This window comes from Acipenser ruthenus, chromosome 4, assembly GCF_902713425.1.
Source record: "Acipenser ruthenus chromosome 4, fAciRut3.2 maternal haplotype, whole genome shotgun sequence".
NCBI lineage: Eukaryota > Metazoa > Chordata > Actinopteri > Acipenseriformes > Acipenseridae > Acipenser > Acipenser ruthenus.
Window position 1 is genome coordinate 33,373,217 of NC_081192.1, and position 12,496 is coordinate 33,385,712.

Below are 12,496 nucleotides of genomic sequence, written 5' to 3' on the forward strand. Positions count from 1 at the left end.
GTGTGACATGCTATACAAATGTATTGTGTATTGTTCTTTGTTTCTGCTATGTACTGTACACTGCTTTGCGATACTTTTGTACAAAAAGCGAAATAAATGAATGAAATAAATTATATATATACAGTTGTGGTCAAAAGTTTACATACCCCAATGGAAATTTTTAATTTCTAGAAATTTCTTGAAAACAAATAATAAAAAAGGCCCCGCTTCCTTTGTTTGTTTCCTATCTAACTTTCCACCTGGGTAGGCTTCCCTGTGAAATCAATCACATTATTAATCAGTCACTGATTAGAATATTTCATATTAAAAATACAATGAAACACACAGTAATATATTTGTCTTTATGCCAGGTGGAATTGATTGTCAGATATTTATTTCATAACCACCTTTACTATGAGCAAATTCTCCTTCTTCTTGTGTATTACAGCTGAGCTGGATGCAGAGCATGCTCAGAAGGTGTTTGACATGGAAAACACTCAGCAGCTGAAGCTGAAAGAACGGCAGAAGTTTTTTGAAGAGGCTTTTCAGCAAGATATGGAGCAGTACTTATCAACCGGGTACCTACAGATAGCAGAGAGACGAGGTGCGGTCTAGTCTATAATACAAACTGACTGTGCTCGTTGAAGAAAATCGTCAGTTTTTAAAATGCTCTCAGTTCTGGTATGACCCAAAACATGTAAAGATCTGGAATACGCACACCATATCGGATTTGATCCAGACCACCACTCCTGTCAGCCAAATTAGACTAAATCTGGATAGATTGAAATAAAAGCAAGTAGTAGTATATGATTTCACAGATTAGTGCTAAAGTTTAGTGCTACTCAAGCTTTGTGAAACCAGCCATGTATGTACTGTATGTAAAACATTTGTTAGTTTTACTTCAGAATTTCCATGCAGTACATACATGGCTAATGTGGGGGTGATGGTAGGATGGTTTAGGGAAGCTTCAGATATCTACTGTATAACCTCCTTGCTTCTTTAATACAGGATAATCACTACAGGATAACTCGGATACTGTTATTCATTTTACAACTAAAGCTGCCTTTACATACTTAACAATGGCATTTCTGGAGGTAAAAATGTATTGTGAGTAGAAGTAGCACCGAAAACAATCCAAACCCATCTTCTGTAAACCCATCAAAAGTATTTTCCATATTTATGATAGCCTTGGCCAGTGCTATAAATATCAATCTTTTAAAAAATACTAATCTCAAACACAACTGTGTTGGAGCTTACTGAAGATACACCCTACATTTTTGAGAAACTGTAACTAAGACATTATTGTGTGGTTTACCTTTGCTTTTTTGTGTGACTCGTTGGCCAGTCAACTTTCTAATTATTGAATCTTGAGCTGCAAACTGGTTTATTTATTAGTAGCCAGATCTGTTCACAAGCTGTTAGTAAATGTGTGGATATCTGTTCATAAGCAGTAGGCCTACTTGTGGAAGTGACTACAAACGGTAAGCCTGTCCTCAGGTAATTACTGGGAATTGGGAGATCCCAAATCCAAAAATTTGGTCCCACTTGATATAAACAGTCCTAGGAGGAGAAAAAAAATACCTACATACTAACATAAATGAAAAAGGCTACTTTATGTTGTTGTACATTTTTATTTGATGCTTTTTTATCTGCATTGCAGGCAGGTAGTTCAGGTCAGGATGAAAATCCATGTGCAGTATAACCAATACATAATAATATGAGGATAGAAAAGGGTACTGAAGGTAATTCGGGGTATGAACATAGTTTGAAAAATTATGAATAAATACAACAGCATAACATACAATTATATGTGTTCAATGGCCATTTTCCAGAATCACAAAAGCTATTATGACCATTCTTAACATCTGCTGTACAGTAAAATAAATAATATGAGGGTTTCCCATTGTCTTTTACTGAGCAACGCTGTCCCCCAGCAAGTGTGAGTGAATCATGCTGCTAGATTGAAAACTAAATAATTCTCTCATTTTGTTCTTTCTCAAACAGAGCCAATAGGGAGTATGTCTTCTATGGAGGTGAATGTAGACATGCTGGAGCAGATGGACCTCATGGACATGTCTGACCAGGAGGCACTAGACGTCTTTCTAAACTCAGGGGGAGAAGACAATAGCGTGGCCTCACCAATGCTGGGTATGGCCCCATTTCGCCACTAGATGGCAGTAGAGCACTTGGGCACTGGACTACCGTCAGTATGTTGCAGCCTACACTCTTTAACTGTTTCACTGCAAAGCAAGATATCTGCTCGCTAAGTACCTGTAGTTGCACCTTGTGCTTTTTTAGTGGCTGTAACAGTATGTATTACAGTTATAGCATGGGGGACACATTAATGGCTCAAAAGTGTTCCTATCACCTGAAACACAGGAAGTGACCTAATAATGCTTTACCTGAGCTGTGTGGAAATAATGTTGTGGTGTTACCGGATGTGTCTGAAAAACAGAAAGCCTTGCTTAATTATCCTCTCAAGCCTTAAAAAACAGTGAAAGATGTGATATGATATGTATGTTTCATTACTAAAAAAAAAACAAACACAAAAAAAAAACAGCAGCGCAATATAGGGGAGCCACAGTAATTCGCAGTGAAAAGGCTTGTGCTTTAAACCGGAACACCTCCTTAACCCTTTGAGTAGTACAAAAGTACCGGTACGTTCGCTGCTCTCTGGTCCCCAGGGAGTATGAACGTACCGGTACGTTCTGCAACTTTTAACTTGAATTACTGAGCCTACAAAACCCCTGATCACATAATATTGTAACACTAGGTTTCTGTAACACCTTTTATTGGTCTTGTGCGCCCTCTGCCAGATATTGACTGAATTACATATAATAAACCCATTCACAAAAATGTCAACAGTGTTTGTAAACCGGCGAAAATCGCTCAATGAGAAAGAAGTATTAATAATAATAATACTGAATTCAGATTCCGATTTAAATTCAAATACATACAATTCTTCCACTGAATCGGATGTCAGCGAGTGTGTCAGTGAAGACATAAGCGAAGAATATTTATCATCAACATCAAGTGACAGCGAAGAGGCGGCGCCAACCTCTGTGCGTTGCTCCATGCTTCAGCATTAGACCAGGGGTGGGCAATCCTGGTCCTGGAGGGCCGGTGTCCCTCCTAGCTTTTGTTCCAACTGTGCTCTAATTTACTTAATTAGACCAATAATTGGTAATAATCAGTACAATTAAGTAATTTAGAGCACAGTTGGAACAAAAGCCAGGAGGGACACCGGCCCTCCAGGACCAGGATTGCCTACCCCTGCATTAGACACTCTCACTCCCTCCGTCCCCACAACCTGTTTACCCGGATATGATTTATTCATCTCTCTCTCTCTCTCTCTCGCCCTTTTTGTTTTGTTTTGTTAGGGCATGTTGTTGTGGTTGTTCCACCGCCTTGTTTATTGCCTACATGTTATTTTTTAGTCAAAACCTTTCCCTATAACTAAATAAAAATATATATTTATTTGTTTTAATTATTTACAGTAACAATGAATTGTCTGTATTTCGTCAGTATTCATTACATACAGACATAGCTTTCAGCTTGTTTGTACGCTTTACTCGTAATAATGAAGCGCATGCAAAAAAAAAAAAAATAAATAAAAAAAAAAAAAAAACAAACTCACTCCCGTAGGACCGGCAGTGCATTTTAGAACTCACTACTCAAAGGGTTAAAACACAGTTAGCAGCTTTAAATGAATGAAATCATTAGGTTATTATCATAACCCTGGTTCCCTGAAATAGAAATGTCACCATTACCGAATGGGGATTTACCTCCTAAAGACCCGAAATCTGAATAAATATATCAAAGCTGCTCAGCTGAGCCTCTGTGATGCAGTCATGCCGGCCCTCAAGGGTATAAAAGGACTTCACGCACAGATCTCCACGTCATTTTTCCTTCAAGCCTGCAGCAATCACTGATGCAGCAACCTTGAAGGTTAATGGTTACATTTATATTTCAGGGAACCTGTGTTATGATAATAACCTAACGTTCCCTTTCAAGTACAAAATGTAACGATTACCGAATGGGTGAGTGTACCCAAGCCGAGGCTGCCTTGTGCGTTACAATTTGTGACCCCGGTAACAAGTAGCTAGGGCTAAAAAATTGAGGGAGAAACTCACCTCTATGTCTGTGTTGTAAGGGTCGACTGAGAAGCCGCCCTTAGCACTCCAGTTCCAAAACCAGGGTTTTGAGGATCCACAACATTGTCTGTAGAACCTAGTAAAGATATGGGGAGTAGCCCACACCACTGCATTGCAGATGTCCTTCACAGATGCACCCTGAAATAAAGTTGCAAAGCTGCCATGCCCCTGGTTGAATGGGCAGTGGGCTTTTCTGGAGGGGGCAAGTTGGCTCATAGGCAGTCCTGACTGTATCCGTCATCCATTCGGACAGCCTCTGTTTAGACAGGCCTTGACCATGGGACCGCCTCATAACAGACAAAAAATAGTTTGGACTATTTTTTTAAAAATGACGATGTTGAATGTGATTTTCAGATACTTTGCACATTTCCAATATATGTATCTTAATTATTAGCCTTGCTCAGCACCGAGCTAGTACCAGATATCTTGCGAGGCCAGAGTTTCATGGTTCTGGCTCGGCTCGGCTCGACAAGACAAAATGACAAGTGTGAAACTAGCCGTACCGTGAGGGCTTGGCTCAGGTGTGCAAGTGAGCAGCTTTGATATATTTATTTAGGTAAATACCCATTCGATAATGGTTACATTTCGTACTTGAAAGGGAGCTTGATTCAGTTTAGGGTGGCTGTTTTTACAAAGAGGCATTTTTATTATTTGTTTATTTAGCAGACGCCTTTATCCAAGGAGACTTAGAGACTAGGGTGTGTGAACTATGCATCAGCTGCAGTCACTTACAATTATGTCTCACCCAAAAGATGGAGTACAAGGTTAAGTGACTTGCTCAGGGTCACACAGTGAGTCAGTGGCCGAGGTGGGATTTGAACCGGGGACCTCCTGGTATTTTTGGAGGCAGCATGGCTTTTCGGTAGTTTAAATGCTAGTGTTCTTTCAAAAATTATTTGTTCAGGAAATATGTAATGTGGCTTGACGGTGTAATTAAAGTTGCGATCTGCTTGGCTGGACATTTTTAAATCGTTTGAGATGCAGACAAATTCAAGTCTGTATTCTGCATTTATTTTTGTGTTTAACAGCACTGTAACAAGCTATTTGGGAGCCAGAAGTTAGTGGTTAATCTAGAAAGGTGTTAACCATTGAGGGAATATTGTGTGTTTAAAAACATACATGGCAGAAATAAAATACACCAGACAAACTTTTGTTGCAGTGTGCACACTTGTGGATTTAAGAATTGAAAATCTTTTATAGACAATACACTATTTTATTGACAGGATACCATAGTCCATGCATATTTATAAACTGTTATACGCCTGATCTATGGCCAACCAGTGAGTACTGCATTTGTTCATATTATTATTGTTTTCTGTATGTTCTGTCATGTGCGCCCCTGAAATCGCAAGAATGGCAGAATGCAGAAGTGCAGGATTAAAACTCTGCTTTATTTAGGGAACCACCTGTCCTGGTTTTGAATATGTGTTCATTTTGCTATAGGTATACAGTAAATCAAGGTGACATATCGAGCCATGTCATTAAAGAAACAGCTGTAATGTGTTATTACAATGCATGTTACAGATAGGGAGACAATTATTGGTGATGGATGGGTTGAAAGCCTACATTCAATATACTGCATCTACTGCCACCACAGTAATGGGAGGCTGTATTACATTTTCTGTTGAGAGAATGTGATGCTATGGCAGCACATTTCTTTTTTTATTAAATTCCAACAAAAAAGTTTTACATCTTAGGAACGCATTATAGTATATCAAACTCTATATGGTTAATTTCTATCTCTCTAGAGCAGGGGTCCAACCCTGGTCCTGGAGGGCCCTTATCCAGCAGGTTTTATAGGGGTCTTTACATCATCAGTGGCTAAAGATCTGGAACACATGTTAATCTTGACTAATTAAACCAATAATTGGTTCAATTAAGTAAGATTGGTTGAAACGAAAACCAGCAGTAGCTCTCCAGGACCAGGGTTGGAGACCCCTGTTCTAGAGAAAGATAGAGATAGACAGCTCTTTCAAATTGCATTTGGGTATAATCAGAAACGTATTTACAATATTTTTTTACCTGGATTAAATGTACAATAAGGACCCTCTATCCGTGTGCACACAGGTTTAAAATACAGTGAAGTGGTATGATCGAACAGTTGTCACTATAGACAGGTGAAACCTGAGCAAAATGTGGATAATGCATATTGCTCTTTATAGATAGGTGGCAAAAACAGCACAGGGACAGTTATCAGTTAAAGGATAGACACTTTACAGTTTACAAATAGACAGCCTTTTTTTAATTGACCACATCAGTGTTTGACGCAGCCTTTCTGCTTTGCCCAGGGCCGGAGACGGATGCATACCCCACACAGATTACCCTGCAGGTACCAAGCCAGGCCGAGCCAAGACACAAACTGTCCTCACTGTCCTCCACATGCACAGATTCAGCCAGCCAGGCCAGCGAAGCGGGGAGCGATTCCCCCATCATCCAATCCGACGAGGAGGAAGTACAAGCAGACAACACACTGGCCATACAGGAGAATGTCCTGGTCAAAGAGAACTCTGACAGTGACACCTAGACTGTTTAAAACAATATATAGACATATTTTCTCTACTTTCATGAAATATTATTGAAAGGAAACTACGGTCAATCAATCAATTAACCATTTTCCTTTGTTTTTCCTGATTTTTCTTGTTTTTCTATCCTAATATGTATTGTATCTAACAAGCTTTCAGTACTGTACCAAAGCACAAAACAAAGTCAAACACTGCTAGAAAAATAAAATCAGATTACATTTTTTTTTGTTCACTTATACTTGTGCATCAGTGCTTTAGCCATTTACAAACATGCATTTTTCTGTCTGCTAAAAAATAATGCAAACTATTTAATTGAGACTATACGAAGGTTAAAAGTAGAAAAACAAAAACTTAAATGTGTTCCTAACAGGGTTATTATAAAACATTTTAAAAGGCCACATGTGAGAATTTATAGTATGCCCCACCCACCAGCACAGGCTTAGCAAAACAATGCCTTTATATATTATTTGTACCCCTTGATCTACCCATTTATATAAAAACAGCAACTATAAATACAATTGTTTAAATAATTACAATAGGATCATGCCTGGAAGTTTACAAAAAAAAAATGAAATGTAATGGTATAAAAGTGCTACTGTATTTAGATTTGCTACTCTTTAGATGAACTGATTATATCTTGTTCTTTTCAATAAATACTCAATGTGATATTACACTTAAAGGGGTTGTAACCAAGGCTTTTTGCCTGTCATAAGCAAAGCAACATTCTGTTAGTTATCTGTGTTTATTTTAATATAGCCAACTAACGGTCCCTGCTACAGTGCTGTATGTGAACTTCCTGTCTAACAACTAGCAGTAACAGGGCCACAGCTGGTACCCCTAGGAAACCATTTGGGGTCAGGTGGGATCCCATTACCCTACCACCAGAAGTAAACTTACTGTGGATAATAAATAGGCTTCACAGGAGTCCATATAAAAAAAATATAAATAAAAGGATTTGGAAAATTTGAAAAACAGACCCTGATTAACTCTCATCTTGGAATACCTTACCTGAGGTAACATTATGCAGTCCAGGATTAGTGCTGAACAGGATCTGTGCAACTAGCCATTAGGGATTTGAGAGTGTTTTTTTAATGCTACTAAGGTGAAATAATGTTTTGAAAGCACTACTTTATTTTAACCAAGCATAAAAAAGCCCACAAATACCCGAAGAGCACATAAGAAACAGGTAGACCTGAAAATAGCATCACATAACAGCTTTGACTTTCAGAAAATCTATCTCGCCTAAATATAGTTGAAGTGTTAGAGACGAACCAAGTAATACAGAACGATAAAGCTCCTTGAGACCAAATTGGGGTGGAGAATATCAAATACTGTCTCTAGGACAAGGAGGACCAACCAAGACCAGCAGCAGCAGCAGTGTTTTCTTTCTTTTTTTCAGTAAATCCACACAATTGTAAATGTGTATTAAATAAAGGGTCAAGTTAGACTGTTTTCTGTTCAATACATTAGGAAATAACAGTTCAACTATATTGTGCCTCTTAATTCACAGTTGTTGCTATACATGTACTGTATTAAGGACCTTTGATTCGCAGCCCAACAAAAATACAAATAAAATGAGGATCGTTATTTGTAAGACAGTGAAAGTAAGAACGCCTTTCAAATACAACCGAACAGTCTTTTTCATTCCACCACAAGTGAGAGACAAGCGCTATAAAGAAGTGACAGTGAATTGTCCAGAAGTTTTTATTAAACCTTAAAAGTACAAACGTGAAAAGCAATAACCAACGTGAATCTTTCCACTTGGAAGGAAAGGCAGGTGAGCAGCACTAATAAATTAAATGTCCGACTGTAAGCAATAAGAGGTTTACTGTAGAAAGGGGGAAAAAAACACATCGTAAGGCCATAAAAACATGACAACCACATTTTGAAAACACTTGACTCAGTTATGTTTTCATTAAATACTCCTAAAACAGTTCTTGCAGAAGACTGAACAACAACCAACAAACTGGATTATAGGATTTCTTGACAGCAACCACTGGCAAGCTCAGTGCAACATGGGTAGCTACTACATCGTTGAATTTTCAGTAATGAAAAGATAAACTCGTTTGGAACATCTTTCCCTTTTCTTAAAAAAAAAAACAAAAACAAAGGGGCAACAGCTACTCTGTATTTATTCAGTGATGTAAGCAGCACTTATTTATAAACGTTACAAGAGAAACCCTGTAAGCATAAAACTCAGACGGATGAAGAAACTGAAATGTAAGGCTTTTCTTCATCTGGTTTCTTTGCTATTCTCCCCCACCCCCTTCCCCCTTCCCATCCCCTCAAAAAGGCTCAAGTATTTAAAGAAATTTACAGGCGTATGTACAAAAGTGTTTTTATACATATGGGAAAGAGTGAAAAAACACAAAAAGAAAAACATGATAGAAAAACCAGGATTTTCACATTTCACACGCTTTTCTAGTGGCTCTATTTGTGAAGTTACATCCGACCAAAAAAAAAAAAAAAAAAAAAAATTGTTAATGCTTATTGAGTTGAATACAGATGAAAGAATGAGAATGGAATGTTAATACAATTGCACATCTAGAACAAATAAGCGCCAACCGCTTCTGTCTTGTGTTTGAGAATGCCATTACAAGGCTTCTTATTGTCTTTTTTTAATCTTTTTTTTTCATTTTTCTTTTTTGATAAAATAACCAACAAGCACCAAAACATTTGTATGGATTTCCTATTAAATCAGGCACAGTTTTCATATGTAATGATGCTTAAAACTGGCAGGCAGCCACTTCCTTGTTTTTCATTCTTTCTTTTTTTCAGATGAACAGGAGAGAATGCACTGACCATTTAGCATCTGACTTATCGTCTCGCAAACCAAGTCTATTATTGTAAGCTGCCAGGGACTTACCCCCACTCCTCTCATCCCTCAAATAAAGGTACAATAATTATTATTTTAATTTTTTTAAAACTCTGCCAAGCAAAAGCAGCTTCTTTTAAGTTTTACTTCCAAACCTTTCTCCCCAAAAAACTGCTCACTGGACAAACTAAAAAAACACAGCACTCGACTTCATCCTATTCAAATCAGGGTTCTTAAAATAGCCCACCTTTTTCACAGTTACAAAAATCCAAAACAAAAGGCTTGTGCAGTCAAAGGGGCTGAAGGGGGGGGGGGGGGGGGGAGAAGAGAAAGTCAATCTGGATCAGCCCTTTGACCTGCTTTTAAAACAGTGAAGGTACTGCATTTCAAAATAAAATATTTGACTGCAGTTTGTTTACTATATACATACTTCTATGTATATATAAATCGTCCTAAAAAAATGTAACCCAACAATTTAATGCTAAAACAAAATACTTCTCTAAAAACAGAACAAAATTCTCTTTAGAGCTAGTGCAAAGACAGCTTGCATTCTAGAGCAAGTTCTCCAAACTATTATACAAAAAAAAAAAACACACACAGTTGGCATCTTCATGAGGAAGCTGAAGCACTTTAGGACGCGTTTGAAGAGGGAAGCCTGGAGAGCGGCACGTGGATGGTAGCTCGTCTCCTGGGTCCTCGCTTCAGTGGGGTCTTGCTGGGAGTGATGCTGTTTCCAACGTCGCCGTTTTTTGCAGACACTTTTCCAGAGACCTGATTCACTAAGCTGTTGATTTGTTCCTACATGAAGATGAAAAGTAGTACATTAACGATACAGAATTACTAGTATTACAACAGTGATATTAAACAGGCTGCTTAATGCAAAAGGTTTATCTTGAGATCTGAGAAGCCATCTGTAAAAGTTAACCATCAAAAAGTCCATGCGTCAGAGATGGGCAGCTTCCACAAAAAATACAGTGTACTTTGTTTAAAAAAAAACAAAACAACAACGCAGAGGACAAGGCGCTACGATAGGGGAATTTTGCCCACAAATGACAGCCAAAATAGAATTATGTATATATTTTTAATATAAAGTTGTTTTACCTTTAATGGCACTACTTACACTACTTAAAGGAATAAACTAGCCTATCGCAACCTTTTTTCTGTAAGCAGGCCCACTTATGCAATTTTACTCATTTTAAAAAGCAGTGTTTTCCTACTTTGCATCCATTTATTTTTTTTTTTCTTTTTAAAAAGAGAGCCATCTTTAAAAATATCTCCTTAGGTTTATCATTTCTCATAATGTTAAACACTGAAGGCTGAAGTTTGAAGAAGATGCTCACATTATTTTAAAAAATCCTTAATTGGCCTTTAACATTGCATTGATTAAGGCATTAGCAGTAAAGTTGGGATAGTTTAATATAAAAATATCACTGAACAACAATTAAATGAGCAGTAGGAAAGTAATTACTGAAACTGCAGGATGGGCACAGAAATGGAGACACCCTGCAACGACACTCTATGTGGGGAATTTGTGCTAATAAATGGATACAGACAGCTCTATCTATTTATTGGAAATACATCTGTAACCAGCGCTCCAGATATTGAGTAATTTACTCAATTTAGACATTGAGTAAAACCATGCTGCTGCATTGTATGCATTACAGTACAACGCAAAAATACAATTATTTTAAATTGAAACAATTATTTTCACGCATTTTCTCTTTTACTGTAGCCTACTTAGTACACAGATAACACACACTAGATCATGGTGCTGCATTGACACGTTATGATACTGCAAACGCAGAAAGGATACATTTTTAAAAAATGTACATCAAAACTTTCTGTGTACGTGTGGCTACAAGTAAAACACAGCATACCAGCTACTTTTGTTTTCTGTTGGTATGTCAGACTCTCTTTGCAAAAACAATTCAAGACTTGAAATTCAGAATTTTAAAACTACTGTAGTTCACATCTTGCCCTTTTCAAACCGATCGATCTCAGTTAGTTTAAACTTTGTAGAGTACGAGTTTAATCATGTACTTAATTTTAGCGGTTTAGTAGGCTTCTGTTTATTTTCATCCAGTCTTTGGTGTCAGAAGAACAACCGGGTTTTTTTTGGTATAAGCAAGGGACTACTCTAATTTCCAGGAACAGTCTCGAGAACGTACAATTGTCTTGTTCCTGCTCTGCGCTTTATCGCTGCACGTTGACGCTTCGTCTGTGACTGGCTGTTTGGGCTTTACAAAACACACACTTGCATTTAAACACTGTAGAACCTGCAGTCATCTGCATTGGTGGACTTTTGCAGTGTGACTCAACCTTCTAAAGGTCCTGTGCTTTCCTCTGCAGGTGAAGCGTCACATTGATCCTGTTATCTGTAGGGAAACTGATATGCTAGCACTGAAGTCTGTATTCATCCTGGTCTTTCCACTGCTAAAATGCACTTTTATAAAATGGCTTTCTTATCTTAGTGGGCTTTAATGTAACTTTAAAATTGCTGCTTTTGTATTATGTGTATACTGTTGTTTAAATATTCTGACTGTGGCAGTTGTATGTGTGACATGCTATACAAATGTATTGTGGTTTGTTCTTTTTTTTCTGCCATGTACTTTAAAATGTTGTCAAATTGTTTAATAGTCAAAAGTTCCACTTTTCTACAGTCATTTTACAGCGAGCTAGCATTTTTTTTTTTAATTTTACAAACAATATTTGTGTTTTTATGTTAGAAAACCAGTCATGCTTTGCCACTGTACAACTTATACCACCCACTCAATATAGCGAGAGACCCATATAAAAACAAATAGGCTAACAAATATACTGTACAAGCACTCCCTTGTTTTATTGGGTGCATCAGTGTCCAGTATAAATCCTCTACGCAACCTGCTTTTTCTCATTTTTCGTATAAAAAACAGCACACTGTTTTCATTTGTACAGCGGAGGGTAATTGCTTCTCATCAACTTCAGTCTCCAATTAATTTCATGAGTCTTCCTCTCGTTTCTCAAATGCACAAACCTGCTGCATTGAA

At 37.6% G+C, this 12,496-nt stretch overlaps 2 protein-coding genes across 4 annotated transcripts in view; one reads left to right on the forward strand and one right to left on the reverse strand.

The window, feature by feature from the left end:
* LOC117400230 (dysbindin-like) overlaps nt 1–9,796 on the forward strand; it is a 121,303-nt gene extending 111,507 nt beyond the window's left edge. For 2 of the 3 annotated variants that reach the window (XM_033999846.3, XM_059022304.1), the window contains 3 exons: nt 428–583; nt 1,984–2,127; nt 6,422–9,796. In XM_033999846.3, the coding sequence (XP_033855737.2) occupies nt 428–583; nt 1,984–2,127; nt 6,422–6,657 (536 nt within the window). In that variant the 3' untranslated portion in view covers nt 6,658–9,796. Of the gene's footprint in view, nt 1–427; nt 584–1,983; nt 4,178–4,213 lie in introns of all 3 variants that reach the window. The other variant, XR_009328451.1, reaches the window with a different exon arrangement.
* Nucleotides 8,747–12,496, reverse strand: part of LOC117400229 (protein Jumonji-like) — a 163,177-nt gene continuing 159,427 nt past the window's right edge. The window contains exon 19 of the mRNA XM_033999844.3: nt 8,747–10,268. Within this exon, the coding sequence (XP_033855735.1) occupies nt 10,101–10,268 (168 nt within the window). The 3' untranslated portion in view covers nt 8,747–10,100. The remainder of the gene's footprint in view (nt 10,269–12,496) is intronic.